Raw genomic sequence first — 18,903 nt, 5'->3', positions numbered from 1 at the left:
TTCCTTCTGCATCATAGCCTGCTTTGCCAGGCTTGCTCAATCGCACAGGAGCTACAGAGCAAAGTCTCTATTTTCTCCATTGGCTGAGGCTCCTCCCTTGGAGAGGAAGGAGGAAGAAATAGCTTGCTTTGCCAGGCTCTCTCCATTGCACAGCAGAGCTACTGAGCCAAGCCTCTCTTCCTTCTGTTGGCTGAGGCTCCTCCCTCTACTGGTCCCCTGGGGAAGGATGGAAAGAATCAGAGCTTCCTTTGCCCAATTCCCTGGATCACACAGAAGAGATACAAAGAAAAATCTTTAAGTTCAACGAGTGCTAACGTTTTAAGCATGTTTTATCTTAATAGTTTAAAAAATCTTTGTGTTTGTGTCTTTTATAAAATTTATATCTCTGCTACCCGGCATTACATTTTATGACACACACAGCCTGGACCGACAAGGTCTCATTTATGTCAGTTCTGGCCCTCATAACAAATGAGTTCGACACCCCTGTTTTAGGCAGTCCACAATCTCTGTAAAGCTCTCCCCCAACACTGCCTTATCTTGATCTTGGTTGCCAGTGACACTTCCTTACATTTAAGGATCTTTTCTAGTTCCTTGAAGGCACACAGCTGCTGCAGGGAATATCCTTCGAACTGCACAGTGGGGGAGTGGGCTGCTGCCCCTCCCTCATCTCCTCAAGCCAAAATGGAAGAGATCCAAGTCTTTAAAAGGCGTCATTTCTTGTTTGGCTCTCTGTAGGCCAGGCCAGTGCCTTTTAGGCCCCTGAGAATCCTGGGCGACGCACAGGAGTTTCTCTGCAGAGAAACGAAGAGGGAAAAAGTTATTTACGGGTAGCTGGAAAACCTCAAAGAAAAAAGCACACGAAGAAGGTCCCTTAGAAGAAAACAAATGCGCAGACTCTAAAGAGGAACTTTGAAGGCATCCTTATCAGCTTGTTCCCTGGCTGATGTAAATTAAACCTCTTTTGACGGTCCCTTCTGGGTTTTTTTATTTTCTGCCAGCAGATGGAAGCAACCAACAACAAGCGCAGCCTTGCCAACAACAGAAGGCAGTTGTGTTTTTAATAAAAAAAATGTCGCATAAGATTTTGAATTTGCTTCTCGGTACTAAAGCTTCATTTAGTACCGAATGTGAATTTAATATGAATTTATTTATTTAATATGAATTTATTGTTTTATTATTGTGTTGTTCACCTTAAATGTTGTTAGCCGCCCTGAGCCTGCTTCGGCGGGGGAGGGCGGGATACAAATAAAATTTTACATTACATTACATTACATTTCAAGAGAAATCTCTGTGGAGGAGAAAGAAATGGGATTCTGGAAGGAAGGAAATGGGGAGGGGGCTGTGGCTCACTTGGCATGCAGAAGGTCGCAGGTTCAATCCCCAGCATCTCCAGTTGAAAGGATCAGGAAGAAAATTGGGAGCTGCTGATAGGGTTGCCAATCCCCGGGTGGGGGCAGTGGATCCCCTGATTTGGAGGCCCTCCTCCCACTTCAGGATCATCAGCAGGAGGTGGGGCTGCAAGACAGGAAGGAAGGACGGAAGGAAGGAAAATAGATGGGGAAAGGGAAGAGGGAGGAAGATGTTGTGGAAAGAAAGCAACTTTAAATGCATTCTCCATGCCACCAAGCTGAAGAGACAAATGCCTTCTCCAAGCCAGCTGATGGGTCCATAAGGTCTCACAATATGTGTGAAAGAGCCAGATGTGGCTCCTGAGCTGCATTTTGGCCACCACTGTACTATAGCCTCCCCTCTCTCCCCCTCCCTCTGTGTGTGTGTGTAAAAGAGAGAGAGAACACATGAGGGGTGCTGTGGTCTAGGGCAGTGGTCCCCAGCCTTTTTGGCACCAGGGACCGGTTTTGTGGAAGGCAATTTTTCCATGGACCAGGGAGGGGGAGGGGGGCGATGGTTTGGGGATGATACAATTGTGCACTTTATTTTGGTGTGGTGGTTAAGTGTGCGGACTCTTATCTGGGAGAACCGGGTTTGATTCCCCACTCTTCCACTTGCACCTGCTGGAATGGCCTTGGGTCAGCCAGAGCTCTCTTATCTGGGAGAACCGGGTTGGATTCCCCACTCCTTCACTTGCAGCTGCTGGAATGGCCTTGGGTCAGCCAGAGCTCTCTTATCTGGGAGAACCGGATTTGATTCCCCACTCCTCCACTTGCAGCTGCTGGAATGGCCTTGGGTCAGCCACAGCTCTCTCAGAGTTGTCCTTGAAAGGGCAGCTTCTGGAGAGAGCTCGCTCAGCCCCACCCACCTCATAGGGTGTCTGTTGTGGGGAAAGAAGATAAAGGAGAGTGTGAGCTGCTCTGAGATTCAGAGTCGAGGGCAGGATATAAATCCAATGTCGTCTTATTATTATTATTACTACATTGTGGTAGCTAGTTCAGGTTGACTCAGCCTTCCATTCTTCCAAGGTTGGGAAAATGAGTCCCCAGCTTGCTGGGGGGAAAGTATAGATGACTGAGGAAGGCAATGGCAAACCACCCTGTAAAAAGTCTTCCGTGAAAACGTTGTGAAAGCAACATCACCCCAGAGTCGGAAATGACTGGTGCTTGCACAGGGGACTACCTTTACCTTTTTAACATATAATGAAATAATTATACAACTCACGGCCCGGTTGCTAAGAGGTACTGGTCCATGGCCCGGGGGTTGGGGACCCCTGGTCTAGGGAGAAGTCTGATTTGATGGACACAGAGTTATCATGCACACTGGCAAGCACAGAAGGCTTTCTGTCCCTTTTAGTTAAAACAATCAGTCTTCAGTGGTTTGGCTGTGGGAAGTTCCACATCAGTTGTTGACTTGTTGGAATCCAAAGCTCTTTCCACGCAACCATTTTATTTATTGAGTCACTTCATTTGTCCTTCCCAATGTAGAGCCAACATTCCCCTCCTCTTTTCCACTGTATCCCAATCTCCTTTCTTCCATTTTACCCATCAAGGTTCCGTGGCGGAGCAGAGATCTCTCAGATGAAAGACTGACAGGCACTTTGACACACACTCAATAATGCACTTCCAATCCCCATTCAATGCCCTTTTGCCGCTGGATTTTGCTGAGTTGAAAATGGCAAAATCCACTTGCAAATAATAATAATAATACCTTTTATTTATATCCCGCCCTCCCCGCACAAGCAGGCTCAGGGCGGCTCACAACATATAAGTGCAATACAATAAAATCATACATAGCAATAAAATCATCATAAATCAATTTACAAGTTACATTAAAATTAACATTAAGGTGCTAAAATAGATCTTTCATAAGTTAGTAGGAAAAGTTCAGTAGGAAAAAACATATACAGCGACACTATCTTAACTCGGTATGGGTGAAGGCTATTTTGAAGAGGTAGGTCTTACAGGCCCTGCGGAATTGGTCTAAACATCGCAGGGCCCGTACCTCCTCCGGGAGTTGATTCCACAGCAGTGGGGCCGCAATGGAGAAGGCCCGATCCCGGGTGGTCTTTAATCTGGCCTCCCTTGGCCCAGGGATATTCAGCTGGTGCTTTCCAGCTGACCTCAGCACTCTCTGGGGCTCATATGGGGAGAGACGGTCCCTCAGGTAGGCGGGGCCTCGGCCATATAGGGCTTTAAAGGTCATGACCAGCACCTTGTAATGGACTCGGTACACCACTGGCAGCCAGTGCAGTCCGCACAGCCCTGGCTGCATGTGCTCCCATCTTGGGAGCCCCAATAGCAACCTAGCCGCTGCGTTCTGCACCAGCTGCAACTGCCGAGTTCGGCACAAGGGCAGCCCCATGTAGAGGGCGTTGCAGTAATCCAGTCTCGAGGTGACCGTAGCATGAATACCGTTGCCAGGTCCTGGCACTCCAGGAAGGGGGCCAACTGCTTTGCCCGACGAAGATGAAAAAACGCGGACTTGGCAGTGGCCGCTATCTGTGCCTCCATTGATACTGAAGGCTCCAGAAGAACCCCCAAGCTCTTGACCCTGTGGGCCGCTTTCAGCGGTACACCGTCAAGAGCTGGCAAGGGAATTTCCCTTCCCGGGGCACCGCGACCCAAGCAAAGGACCTCCGTCTTCGCTGGATTCAACTTCAGCCCACTCAGCCTGAGCCAACCAGCCACGGCCTGCAATGCAAGGTCCAGGTTTTCTGGGATGCAGTCAGGTCGGCCATCCATTAATAGATAGAGCTGGGTGTCATCTGCATATTGATGGCACCCAAGCCCAAACCTCCGAGCGATCTGGGCAAGGGGGCTCATGTAGATGTTAAACAACATCGGAAAGAGAACTGCCTCTTGTGGCACTCCACACACTAGTGGGTGCCTCCGGGACAGCTCTCCCCCAATTGCCACCCTTTGTCCCCGACCATCAAGGAAGGAGGAGAGCCACTGTAAGGCCGACCCCCTAATCCCTGCATCGGCGAGCCGGCGGGCCAGTAACCAATGGTCGACCGTGTCGAATGCAGCCGACAGGTCTAACAGCATCAGCACCGCCACTCCGCCTCGATCCAGATGCCTCTGGAGGTCATCCACCAAAGCGACCAGCACTGTCTCCATCCCATGGCCTGGATGAAAGCCGGACTGGCAGGGGTCTAAGGCGGAAGTGTCATCCAAAAAACTCTGTAGCTGTAGCGCCACTGCCCTCTCAATAACTTTACCTAAAAATGGTAATTTCGAGACCGGTCGGTAATTCGCCAATTCGGCCGGCTCTGCTGGACTTTTTCTTAGGAGGGGGCGGACCATAGCCTCTTTCAATGATGTTGGAAATTGCCCTTCTAAGAGGGATCTATTTATGATATCCCGTACAGGATATCTAAGTTCCCTCTGGCAAGATTTAATTAGCCAGGAGGGACATGGGTCAAGATCGCAAGTTGTAGGGCGCACAGTAGAGAGAATTCCGTCGATTTCCCCTAGGCTAAGTGTGTCAAAGTGGTCCAAGGTAAGATCAGAGGACAGACACGGAGCCTCGGGTTCTTGTACTGCATCTAATGTGGCGGGAAGGTCCTGACGGAGCGACGAGATTTTATCTGTAAAAAATTTCGCAAAAGCCTCACAGCCTATTTCCAATTCCCTCATATTTGGTCTGCCTTGAGGCAGAGTGGTCAAATTCTCAACTATCTTAAATAATTGTGCCGGGCGCGAATTTGCAGACGCAATCCTAGCCGCAAAGTAGTCTTTCTTTGCGGCTTTGACTGCCATCTCATAAGACTTCATAAACGTTCTGTAGGATGTTCTCGTCGCTTCGTCACGAGTATGCCGCCACCGCCTCTCTAGTCATCTGAGTCCCTGTTTCAGCTGGCGTAACTCCGAGGTGTACCACGGAGCCAGCCTATTACGGGGGCGCAGAGGACGCCGGGGAGCGATTTTGTTGATGGCCCTGGATAGCCTGTCATGCCAGGCCTCTACCAGGTTATCAAGGGAATCACTAGTGGTCACCGAAGTGGATTGAAACTGCATTATTTCACCGGTATGAAAGCACCCGATGCTGATTATACTCTGCATTGCATTCCTTCCCTCTGTGATGTAGAGCAGGGGTGGCCAACGGTAGCTCTCCAGATGTTTTTTGCCTACAATTCCCATCAGCCCCAGCCAGCATGGCCAATAGCTAAGCTGAAGGGAGTTGTAGGCAAAAAACATCTGGAGAGCTACCGTTGGCCACCCCTGATGTTTAGGATGTTATCCCCTCACTGACCACTGGCTGTCTTCCCCCTATTTTGCTGTGAACTTTTCCAAATGTGATTTGGTTCAATCTTTTTTGATTGTATAGTGGTCAAATCCTTTGGATGCCATGAGAGTGGGAAGGTGGGTACTTACCAAGGTCCTGCCCCAATGGTTGTCATTTTCTTTGCCTCAGCCCCAGTGGTTGCCAGTCTCCCCATGCTTTGCAAACTGGAGGGTTTTAAAAGAAAAGCAGAGTGGCTACAGCATTAGAACACTCTATCAAGAGCCAGTTTGGTATGGTGGTTAAGTGCATGGACTCTAATCTGGGAGAACCGGGCTGATTCCCCACTTCTCCACATGCACCTGCTGAGTGACCTTGGGTCAGCCACAGTTCTTGAAAGGGCTGCTGTCTCAAGAGCAGTTCTTGAAAGAGCTCTCTCACAGAGTGTCTCTTGTGGGGAGAGGAAGGGAAAGGAGAGTGTAAGCTGCTCTGAGACTGCGAGTGAAGGGTGGGGTATAAATCCAATATCATCATCTGCTGCTGCTTCTGCTTCTTCTAATGCCACAATCTACTATTGCCCAGCTTCCTTTTAAAAAAGTAAATCTGAAGCCCTTTTGGTTGTGAAGTTATAAGGGGAAAGATGCAAGCAGCACATTTCCTCTTTTAACTCTGTAATGAAAATGGCCAGAAACTTGCTTTTTTTTTAAAAAAAAATGAAAGCTTACAACAGGTAGATCATGTCCATTGATTATTATAATCAGGGGTGGAATTCTAGCAGGAGCTCCTTTGCATATTAGGCCACACACCCCTGATGTAATCAATCCTCCAAGAGCTTACAAGGCTCTTTTTTGTAAGCTCTTGGAGGATCGCCTACATCAGGGGTGTGTGTCCTAATATGCAAAGGAGCTCCTGCTGGAATTCCACCCCTGATTATAATGCTAAATTGCTATAGTGATCAAGCAGTTCTCAATATTTAGAAATGGTGAAGTGGGAAATGGTAACTGCAGGAGTCTTGAGGAAAGGGAAGTCCAGGGAAGGTTACTGTGTGAATGCCTCTGCATTTGTAGCAGCAGTGAAAGCTACACAGGAAATTGTTTCCGTGTGGAAGCAGGCCAGATAAAACATTTTTTGATATATGTAGGGGCTAAGCATCATTTCATGTGGCTCAGTATCTGATCCCACACATATTCCACGATCCCATAACACAAACTCATGAGTCGGGGGTGGGGGGAATTGCCATTTTAATTCTGAAATTATCTTTTCTGTTTCTCTGATATTACACCATGGGCCACACCGGGGCTTTTCATACCATGCAGCGACACACCCTTTTTGCTATTTTTAATGCAAGCACAAAGCAAATGGGAAGTTTGCTGACTTTGTATAACATTTCAATTGGTTCTAAGGTATGATCCAGTCTTTTGGTGTAGCCAGTTTGGTGTAGTGGTTAAGTGTGCAGACTCTTATCTGGGAGAACTGGGTTTGATTCCCCACTCCTCCACTTGCACCTGCTGGGATGGCCTTGGGTCAGCCATAGCTCTGGCAGAGATTGTCTTTGAAAGGGCAGCTGCTGTGAGAGCCCTCTCAACCCCACCCACCTCACAGGGTGTCAGTTGTTGGGGAGGAAGGTAAAGGAGATTGTGAGCCGCTAGCAGATTCGGAGTGGAGGGCAGGATATAAATCCAATATCTTCTTCTTCTTCCTCTTCTCCTCCTCCTCCTCCTCCTCCTCCTCCTCCTCCTCCTCCTCCTCCTCCTTTTATTATTCTATTGGACTGATTCAGCAGCAAGTGTTTTATCAATAGACTAGTTGACTCCAAAATCTGTATTTTTGGGTCCTTTTCTCATGATCTCCCCAAAGCTAGTTTTCTCTTGCAGGTTGACTGACACTCGACAGACAAAATAGCTAGGTGGCTTATTGTTCTTGGCCCAGAGAGTCGAAAGCCTCCTATCAGAGTGATCCTGTAGAACTTGTTTCGGCTTCTGCCCCCACCACCGGCAGCTTGCCAGAAATCCAAAGGGCTGTGTGCTGCTGCTCCTCGCTGAAAATTAGTTGCAATTTTATTTAATGAGATGGGTGCAGATAACCCATCCTCTTTTCCAAAAGTTGCTTGGCAGCACAAGGCAAGGCAGAGTGACTCTAGTTGTTTTAGGCCGGAGTAACGCTGCTGAGAATTATGCTATTAGTATGCTGCCTAAAAAAGAGCCCCGTGGTGCAGAGTGTTAAAGCTGCAGTACTGCAGTCGGAGCCCTCTTCTCATGACCTGAGTTCAATCCCGGTGGAAGCTGGGTTCAGGTAGCTGGCTCGAGGTTGACTCAGCCATCCTTCTGAGGTCAGTCAAATGAGTCCCCAGCTTGCTGGGGGGAAAGTGTAGAGGACTGGGGAAGGCAACGGCAAACCACCCCGTAAAAAGTCTGCCGTGAAAACGTTGTGAAAGCAACGTCACCCCAGAGTCGGAACGACTGGTGCTTGCACAGGGGACTACCTTGACCTTTATGCTGCCTGAGCCCACTTGGCAGAAGGATTTGTTTTGCGTTTAACCTCCTTTCATTTATGGCTGTGCCTGGTTTGCATTTACAGCCTGATCTGGAAGTAGGGTCGGGGTGTATGTGTGTGAACTGAAAAACTTAAGAGTGGGAGTAACAAAAAGAAAAAAGCCTGGAAATTTGTTTTTGTTTTTGTTTTATTTATGCATTTATTTAGTTATACCACACAACATCATTAAGGGTCTTTGCACCTTCTTATCTTAAGATGTTATGGATATTAGACAGGCAGCGGACTTCCTCGCCAAACACTGGTCACCTCTGAAATATCCCATCCCCAAATCTACCAGCTCCCTTCTATCACTGGAATAGTGGATTCATCAGACATATTACCCCAGGTAAAGATTGCCCCCGGCATCACTAAGAATCCCCCCCGCCACAAGCACATTTAGCATTGTACCATCCATGGAGAAGCCGGTCTGGGTTGATGTTAGTGCTGACCAACAGGTATTGTGTGTGGTTGAAGGCGAATGATTGGTGTCTCTTTCCCTCTCATGTAGTAGTGGAACTTCTTCCAAACATTGTATGCAATGGCTACGCTATGGCAATGTGTCCTGAGTGAAGAGCTACAGACATCTGACCTTCTAGGTCAGGGGTCCCCAACCCCTTAGCAACCGGGCCGTGAGTTCTATAATTATGACATTATATATTGCAATGTAATAATAAAAATAAGAAGACATTGGATTTATATCCGGCCCTCCACTCCAAATCTCAGAGTGGCTCACAATCTCCTTTCCCTTCCTCCCCCACAACATACACCCTGTGAGTTGGGTGGGGCTGAGAGAGCTTTCCCAGAAGCTGCCCTTTCAAGGACAGCTCTGCAAGAGCTACAGCTGACCTTAGGCCATTCCAGCAGCTGCAAGTGGAGGAGTGGGGAATCAAACCCCAGTTCTCCCAGATATGAGTCTGCACACTTAACCACCACACCAAAATAAAGCACATAATTGTATCATTCCAAAACCATCGCCACTGTCCCCGCCCCCCTCCGCCAGTCCATGGAAAAATTTTCTTTCACAAAACCGCTCCCTGGTGCCAAAAAGGTTGGGGACCACTGTTCTAGGTGAACTATAATATACCTAATGAGAAAGACAGCAAATTCCTAGGAGTTGGCTTCTTTTCCCCTCCCCCATTCCCCTTTCTTTTGGCCCCATTTTCCTTCGTTATGCAGAGGCCTGGCTTTCTAGGCGGGCCACAGCATATCTAATGCGAAAGAAATGGCCTCCATAGTGACGCACTAGGAATTTTCCTGTGTCTCTGTGGTCTTCACCATGGATATTAGGGAATGTTCCCAGTGCATCACCCAGTAGTGACATCACATCCTCCTCAAACTCCATCCTCAAAATCTCTCAGCATTTGCTGAGGCAGTGCTGGTGACCCTACATAAGTAATTCTGAAGCATGAAAAAAAGCAGGGTGCACATAAAACACATGTAAATAAATAACTATAATGCTCTTGCAACCCAGTAAAGAAGGACAGGTGAAGGGGAGAAGAGGTAGGAAGGAGGCCAATAAATTCCACCACACATCTCAGGCAGATCAGCCTTCGTCCATGTTCTACAACACATCTGATCCTGACAAGTGGCAACATTCTCCTTACCATTTGGCATGACCATACAGATGTTTGAGCTCTCCTACAATCAGAGACCTTGCTCTAGGGCAGTCAGCTCATATGTTTAGGCTCTCTTACTCAGGACTTTTTTTGTAGCAGGAACTCCTTTGCATACTAGGCCACACACCCCTGATGTAGCCAATCCTCCTGGAGATTACAGTAGGCCCTGTACTAAGAGCCCTGTAAGCTCTTGGAGGATTGGCCACATCAGTTGGTTTGGTCCTAATATGCAAAGGAGTCCCTGCTACAAAAACCCCCCTGCTTACCAGGTTACTAGGTTCACCCTGACCTGGAAAGCCCAGGTAAGCCCAACCTTGTCAAGTCTTGGAAGCTAAGCAGGGTCGACTCCTTGGGAGACCTCCTTGGAATACCAGAGCTGGGAGACAGGAGCAGGCTTTACTCAACCACCTCCCTGAATAGCCTCCAGGCTCCCAGTAGGGGTCAATTACCAGAGGTTGCCGTGACTTCCAGGTACATACATACACACACATTTATAAAATGCTAGATTACTAGATTCCACATACATTTCTCTTCAAATCATGGGTCAGGAATTAACAGTAGCCTTGTTCACGAGTTACAGGGAATGCACATACCATCTGTGTACAGTGTGCACTTGATTCTTTTTCTTTATACACGCACTGAGTGATTCCTGCGTTCGATGCATGCACAGCCGAATGTGTTATTGCATGCACGCCCCACGCTAGCTGCATACCTTCACCCCATTCCTAGGATTATTTGCAGAGATGTGATTTGCTGCTTCTTTTTTTTTAATCAGACATTTTTAAATTCACAGATATAATTTATCTTATCTAGCCTGTCTGGTAACTTTTATTTAAGTCACTTATCTCTAATCAGTAGTCATAGTGTCTTGCAATTTGGCAGTTACAGAAGAGCATCTTCATTTACATCAGAGAGCTCCAGGGGAATTTTGAAGCAATTGTAACAATGGTGTGTGTATGCATACACTAAGCATATTTTAAATCAGGGCATATTTCTTTTGCAAAGCTTGCATATAGACGGGGATCCCAGTAGACTGTCACCATGCGTGGGTTCATCGCTCTCTGTTTTCCTTATTTGTGGTCCGTAGCCTGACCATGTGATGTGGCTAGCGCTGAGCTTATCTGGGGCAGGTGAGCTGCCACAAACCACCTGGCTCCACCACCTGCTTCCTACGATCTCCTCTACTGGAACCACCACAGCCAGTTGCCTGGCGGAACTCTCTGCCAGAGAACATCTGCGCCCTCTGGGATTTATTACCTTTCTGTAAGGCCTGCAAGGCAGAGATGTTCCACCAGGCATTCGGATGAGGAGTAGTCTCACGCTCCACCCCCCTTCCCCCTTTTCTCCCTCCCCATATCCCCTCCAAAGGGTGGAATTCTAGCAGGAGCTCCTTTTCATATTAAGCCACACACCCCTGATGTAGCCAATCCTCCAAGAGCTTACAAAAAAAGAGCCCTGTGAGCTCTTGAAGGATTGGTTACATCAGGGGCTTGTGGCCTAATATGCAAAAGAGCTCCTGCTAGGGTTGCCAAGTCCAATTTAAGAAATATCTGGGGACTTTGGGGGCGGAGCCAGGAGAAATTAGGGGTGGAGCCAAGATCAAGGCTGTGACAAGCATAATTGAACTCCAAAGGGAGTTCTGGCCATCACATTTAAAGGGAAGGCACACCTTTTCAATGCCTTCCTTCCATAGGAAATAATGGATAGGGGCACCTTCTTTTGGGGCTCATAGAAGTGGACCCCCGGTCCAATCGTTTTGAAACTTGGGGGATATTTTGGGGAGAGGCACTAGATGCTGTACTCTAAATTTGGTGCCTCTGCCTCAAAAAACAGCCCCCCCCCGAGTCCCAGATACCTGCAGATCAATTCTCCATTATTTTCTATGGGAATAAATCTCCATAGGGAATAATAGAGTTCCAGCAGACATTTCCCTCCCCTCCGCCCGCTTTCTGTTGACCCTGAAGCGGGGGGAGGGCCTCCAAACCGGGGGATCCCCTGCCCTCACCTGGGGATTGGCAACCCTAGCTCCTGCTAAAATTCCACTCATCTCCTCCACCTAGGGGGCTTGTGGATTCCGAAAGGACTGCCATCTTGAATATAGGATGCAGGGCTCTTTTTGTAGAAAAAGCTCAGCAGAGTCTCATTTGCATATTAAGCCACACACCCCTGATACCAAGCCAGCCAGAACCTCATTCCTGTGCATTCCTGCTCAAAAGAAAGCCGTGATAGGATGTGATATTGTTTTTTTGGAGGACTTATTTTAATTATTAAATTACTTGGAATTATTAGGAAGGGAATTGAAAACAAATCAGCCAGTATCATAATGCCCCTGTATAAATCGATGGTGCAGTCTCATTTGGAATACTGTCTGCAATTCTGGTCACCACACCTCAAAAAGGATACTATAGCATTTGAAAAAGTGCAGAAAAGGGCAACGAGAATGATTAAAGGTTTGGAACACTTTCCCTATGAAGAAAGGTTAAAGTGCTTGGGGCTCTTTAGCTTGAAGAAACGTCGACTGCGGGGTGACATGATAGAGGTTTACAAGATTATGCATGGGATGGAGAAAGTAGAGAGAGAAGTACTTTTCTTCCTTTCTCACAATACAAGAACTCCTGGGCATTCAATGAAATTGCTGAGCAACTTTGCTATTCTGGCTATATATATATCCAGCTATATATATATAGCCAGAATAGCGAAGGTAATAGTCAATACAACTGGAACCAGTGTGAAGATAAGCAATATAAGATAACCCCTGGAAGCAATAAAACTTTCACGCCAAGCGTGTAAATATGCATTGTTAGTGACGTTAAACAAAAAACAGAACTAAGGAAAGCTGCACGTTCTTGAAATTTTCCCCACAAAGTCTCTCAACAGCCACAAAGAATGATAGCCTCTTCAAATGGGACTTAATGAATACGTAGGTGAAGTCTTTTAATTTCTTCGTGTTCCACTCGTGATGGTGCATGCGAAGGAGAATCATTTTACATTGCCCACCCTGCCCTGAGGATAAAACTACGAATCCCAGATTTCTCTCCCAGGCTATCTGCTTTCCAAAAGCAGTGTGTTCTTTTCTGTGGGCATTTTGTAGTGAGGTTTATGATAGTACTAACTTAAACTGAAGTTGTGCTGATAGATTATTTTCTTGTAGTTTTTATAAGCCACCTTGAGCTGCCATAGTTGGAGGGAAAAGTGGCACACAATTTTTTTATTAAAATAAAAAATGTGAGGTGGGCATTTCCATGATATTGTTAGGTACCAGCAGGTGATGAGTGGATTAAAGATTAAGAACTACTGTGTACAGAATTTGCACAATCTGTTCCAATTTGGGTTGCCAGGTCTTACCTGGCTCCCGGCAGGGGACAGTTCCTTGTTCACCGAAGATGCCTGGTGAGATGATGTCACCTGGAAGTAACATCACTGCACCAAGCACATCATGTGGGGACGCTCTAGCAACTTGGGTGAAAACTCTATGGTGCCATAGAGTTTTTACCCGAATTGCTAGAGCACCCCCCCATGTGATGTGCCTGGTGCGATGACGTTACTTCTGGGTGACATAATTGCACCGGGCACATTGGGCATGATGGAGCCCTTTGGGGGCAGGGATCCCTCCCTGGCAGCCCGCTCTGTGCCAGCAGGTTGGAGCCCCCAAAACCAGGGGAAATGCCACCCCCAGTGGGTGGCTGGGAATCCTAGTTCCAGTGGCTGAATCTGGGAGAGCTGCTTGCAATATTGAATTCAAGCAATAACTCTACAGAATCATATTATCATCAGTGGTTTGCAATATCTATCTGTCATCTGTCTGTCTGTCTGCCTGTCTCTATAGTGACAGATGCTATAGGAAGATTTGAAATTTCAAGCATATGCTTTTTGGTTGTTTCCTTGGTTTTTTCATAATCTAGCGACTGCATATTAACTTTCCAGAGAGGTTCTTCGCCAGTAGACCTCGAAGGCTCCGAATTATCTCTGAAAGGTAAACTACAATTTGACAGCATTATCAAGGTCCCCCTAGGCTTTGCTTGTTTTTCTATGCATGCTGTTACCTCTATAAATGCTTCTTTTTGAGCTTAGTCTGAATAAGGTAAAAGGTAAAGGTAGTCCCCTGTGCAAGCACCAGTTGTTTCCAACTCTGGGGTGATGTCCCATCATGACGCTTTCATGGCAGACTTTTTACGGGGTGATTTGCAATTGCCTTCCCCGGTCATCTACACTTCCCCCCCAGCAAGCTGGGGACTCATTTTACTGACCTCGGGAGGATGGAAGGCTGAGTCAACCTGGAGCCGGCTACCTGAACCAGCTTCTGCCGGGATTGAACTCAGGTTGTGAGCGGAGAGCTTGGACTGCAATACTGCAGTTTACACTCTGCTCCACGGGGCTCTTAGTCTGAAGAAGGCACACTCTAAATTGCATAGTAATATTTAATATTGCCCCCCAATACAGATGCCGAGGAAGAAGTAGCCCACATATGGCTTCATTTGTATACTAGAATCACATTTAATGAAGAGCAATCGCAGTGAATCCTGATGTCCCTAAGTTAGTAACGATATAGAACAAAGTTGATCTCAAAGGTGCCACTGGACTCAAACTTTGTTCTGCTGCTTCAGACCAACATGTCTGCCCACCTGAATCTACCTTCTAAAGATGTGGTTGCTGTCCTCTAGAGAACAACTAGATAATCCTCTGTTTGCCTGTACTGACTCATCGTCTGGTGAGCTAGAGCAAAGGTAGTGGTTAGAATCATAGAGTTGGAAGGGGCCTTCAGGGTCGTCTAGTCCAACCTCCCTGTACAATGCAGGAAATTTGGAAAGTGGGGGGAGGGAAGTGTCTGCTGGGCACTCCATTGTTCCCTATGGAGACCGGTTCCCATAGGGTATAATGGAGAATTGATCTGTGGGTATCTGGGGCTCGGGGGGGGGCTGTTGTTTGAGGTTGAGGCACCAAAATTTCAGCATAGCATCCAGTGCCTCTCCTCAAAACACCCTCCAAGTTTCAAAAGGATTTGACCAGGGGGCCCAATTCTATGAGCCCTCAAAGAAGGTGCCCTTATCCTTCATTATTTCCAATGGAGGAAAGGCATTTAAAAGGTGTGTGGTCCCCTTAAACGTGATGGCCAGAACTCCCTTTGGAGTTCAATGATGCTTGTCACAATATTGCTCCTGGCTCCACCCCCAATGTCTCCTGGCTCCACCCCCAAAGTCCCCAGATATTTCTTGAATTGGACCTGGCAACTCTAAGGATGCCCTCAGCAACCTGTGCATATAATAAGCGGATCTTGTCACCTTTTTCTCACTTCCCACCTCCGCTGAAGAAGGAACAGGCAGCCAATGGGATCCGTTCTCCACTACCCAGGCCGAGTTTGGTGTATGTTGGCCTTGGAGACGGAGAATGAACACGAAGCAGATCCTGTCATTGGGGAAGGAAATGCCAGCTGTGGTGGGCGTGTGAACAGAAACACGCCAGGCTGGCTTCTAATGGGCCACCCGACACTTTGAACAAACAAGCAGATTAAAAGCTATAAAACTCAAGAGCTGCTGTTGTTGGTTTGTTTGTTTGCTAGCAGACCCCCCCCCTTCCCCAAAAGCCCACCACTTGGCATTGGGCCCTTGTTCGCCAGACGTTGTCAAGGGAGGGGAGGGGACATACACACACACACATTTGTGACATGAAAGCTGTCTACATCAATGGCCAGCCTCAGAGGTCCAGCAGGAACGGCAAATTATGTCCGGTTTGTAGAAGGGGTACTTTCAAAACAAACCCGTGTTGCTTCAACCCTGGCGAAGTGATGAAGGATTTTTTAAAAGCACATTAAAATATGGCGGTGATAAAATGAAGACAGCATGAATTGATTTTTTTTTTCCTGGTGAAGCAAATTGGCGGGTGGCCATCTTGAGAGGGATAAGAGCTTTCACCAGCTGACTCCCTATAGCCTCCTTTTTTAAAAAATCAACCTATGGTGACTTCCCACTAATTTGATTGCTCCTGGATCAACCCTCCCAATGTTCTGTCAGCAAGCTTTGGATGCGCCTTTGTAGGGTTGCCAAGTCCAATTCAAGAAATATCTGGGGACTTTGGGGGTGGAGCCAGGAGACTTTGGGGTGGAGCCAGGGTGTGACAAGCATAATTGAACTCCAAAGGGAGTTCTGGCCATCACATTTAAAGGGACCGCACACCTTTTACATGCCTTCCTTCCACAGGAAATAATGAAGGATGGGGCTCATAGAATTGGGCCTCCCAGTCCAATCTTTTTGAAACTTTAGCGGTAGTTTGTGGAGAGGTACTGGATGCTGTACTGAAAATTTGGTGCCTCTACCTCAAAAAACAGCCCCCCCAGAGCCCCAGATACCAGCGGATCAATTCTCCATTATTTCCTATTCGAATAAGTCTCCATAGGGAATAATAGAGTTCCCAGCAGACATTTCCCTCCCCTCCCCCCGCTTTCTGATGACCCTGAAACAGGGGGAGGGCCTCCAAACCGGGGGATTCCCTGCTCCCACCTGGGGATTGCCAACTGTACACCTTTGACAAATATGAGTTTATTCTCTCTCTCAGAGGAGCATTTGTAGCAGCCCCGTAGCTAGGGGCCACAGGGGGAGGGGGCCCTTTAAATTGTGCAGGTGGCTGGTGACTGCTCCTGCCACCCCTCCTGCATAAATTAGACCCCATCGATCAGCTGATTTCTGGGCCCTATAAATGGCATTGGAGCGGCGGTGGCAGCTGCTCCTGGTTGCCCCTCCAGTGAGAGAGCCAGTTGGGTGTAGCGGTCAAGTGTGAGGACTCAAGTGTGGGTTTGATTCCCCACTCCTTCACTTGCAGCTCCTGGAATGGTCCAGGGTCAGCCATAGCTCTGGCAGAGATTGTCCTTGAAAGGGCAGCTGCTGTGAGAGCCCTCTCAGCCCCACCCACCTCACAGGGTGTCTGTTGTGGGGGGAGAAGATATAGGAGATTGTAAACCGCTCTGAGTCTCTGATTCAGAGAGAAGGGCGAGGTATAAATCTGCAATTCTTCTTCTTCTTCTCCCATGTAATTTAAATCATGCAGGAGAGAGGCAGCAGCTGGGGGGCCACCCCCCCCCCAAAAAAAAAATCTGTCAAGGGGCCAGGCCCTGTGGGCTTCTGGTTAGCTACGGACCTGATTCGGAGGGACTTGCACTTTATGTGGGTTAGGTTTTACCCACTACTGAAGAATATCAGATGGTCTTACGGACAAAACGCCTAACCTCCAGGTAGTGGGTGGAGACCTCCTGGGATTACAACTGATCTCCAGGCGACAGAGGTCAGCTCCCTGGGGAAAAAATGGCTGCTTGGAAGGGCGTTGTACCATGCTGAGGCCCCTCCCCTCCCCAAACCCTGCCCTCTGCCAGATCCCCCCCAAAAGTCTTCGGTATTTTCCAACCCAGACCTGGCAACCCTACTTTGGAGCTCAGTTGTATTTGTCCCAACCTTGCTCCTGGTTCCAAGCCAAAGTCCCCAGATATTTCCTGAATTGGACCTGACAACCAAGTTAACATTGGGGTTGACAGGCCAAATGGAAACAGAGAATGCAATGAAGAAGCTTTGCATTTCCCCCTCTCCTCAAAATTCTCTAAAGGTGGAAGGTAGCAAAATGCTAGAGACTGATTTGGACCAGTTCCCAAGGAATGAGTTTCCAAAACAACCCCATTCTGAAGAGAAATTCACTGCTTTGCATGAAGTGTGTGTTTGTGTGTTTCTCTATTTGTCTGTCTCCTAACCTTGTGGCTCCACCAAGCTCTTGTTCCAGCGTTGGTTATTTCTCTTGTATTCTAGGCTGGGATGGGAACCTGGAGTTGAAGACCTGGCAACAAGAATGTTAAAAGTTTGCCCACGGGACAGGATCTCCGCCCAGGAGGCACTCATACATCACTTCTTCAGTTCTCTGCCTTCTCAGCTATACCAGCTTTCTGACAGTATGTAGTATCTTTTTTCCCCCGTTTTAAATGCAAGGGCATCTCAACTTCCTGTAAGTTGTTTTTTATTTTTTAAGTTTTCTTTAAAAAAACAAACAAACCTAAAACCAAACAGAAAAAAAAAGAACAAGGGCGGAAAACGTAAAATCCAAGAATGAAATAAAGTTTTTTGAAAAGGATACAAACACACACAAAATAGATACAAAAATACAGCAGTGGTGGCAGATCTACATGTAGATTACCACATTTCTGTGAGCAGTTTCCAACTATCTAAAGTCCACGCAAGATTGTTGTCCATATGCCATGCATTCAAATATTGACAGAGTTCTAGGGACCTCAGTCCATTGGTTTATTGGAGATGGGCTTTTATTTTTCCAGTGTTTCCAGAGTTCCACAAGTCTTTTAGCTGCAGTAAGGGCACAGAGTAGAGTTGCCAATCCCCAGGTGGAGGCAGGGGATCCCCCGGTTTGGAGGCCCTCCCCCTGCTTCAGGGTCATCAGAAAGCAGGGGGAGGGGACGGAAATGTCTGCTGGGAACTCTATTATTCCCTATGAAGATTTATTCCCATAGAAAATAATGGAGAATTGATCCATTGGTATCTGGGGCTCTGGGAGAGCTGTTTTTTGAGGTAGAGGCACCGAATTTTCAGTACAGCATCTAGTGCCTCTCCCTGAAATATCCCCCAAGTTTCAAAATGATTGGATCAGGGGGTCCAATTCTATGAGCCCCAAAAGAAGGTGCCCCTATCCTTCATAATTTACTATGGAAAGAAGGCATTGAAAAGGTGATGGCCCTTTCAATGTGATGGCCAGAACTCCCTTTGAAGTTCAATGATGCTTGTCACAGCCTTGATCTTGGCTCCACCCCTAATGTCTCCTGGCTCCAACACCAAAGTCTCCTGGCTCCACCCCCAAAGTCCCCAGATATTGCTTAAATTGGATTTGAAAGAGGACGTTTACGTCAGGTTTTTTTTAGAACACACAGAGGACAGACACATGTTGTCTAAAAACAGGACATCTGGTGACCCTAAGATGATTTAGAAGTACATAAGAATCCTCAAAAGTCAATAAACATTCTAATACAAATTAACATGAGTAATAACTTCTTCCCAGAAAAACGGAGTGACCAGACACACTCAAAGCATATGTTTAAGGGCCACGTCCTGTGAGTTACAACACCAACAACTTCCTGTAAGTTGTTTTGTTAAAACACTTT

General features: G+C 47.3%; 1 protein-coding gene across 1 annotated transcript in view; it reads left to right on the top strand.

The window, feature by feature from the left end:
- CDK15 (cyclin dependent kinase 15) overlaps positions 1–18,903 on the top strand; it is an 83,246-nt gene that overhangs the window by 44,049 nt on the left and 20,294 nt on the right. The window contains exons 11-12 of the mRNA XM_060257037.1: positions 13,689–13,737; positions 17,549–17,688. Of these exons, the coding sequence (XP_060113020.1) occupies positions 13,689–13,737; positions 17,549–17,688 (189 nt within the window). The remainder of the gene's footprint in view (positions 1–13,688; positions 13,738–17,548; positions 17,689–18,903) is intronic.

Source organism: Heteronotia binoei, chromosome 16 (genome assembly GCF_032191835.1).
Source record: "Heteronotia binoei isolate CCM8104 ecotype False Entrance Well chromosome 16, APGP_CSIRO_Hbin_v1, whole genome shotgun sequence".
In the NCBI taxonomy this organism is placed as follows: domain Eukaryota; kingdom Metazoa; phylum Chordata; class Lepidosauria; order Squamata; family Gekkonidae; genus Heteronotia; species Heteronotia binoei.
Note: the sequence above shows the minus strand (reverse complement) of the source record. Positions and strands in the feature narration are given on the sequence as shown.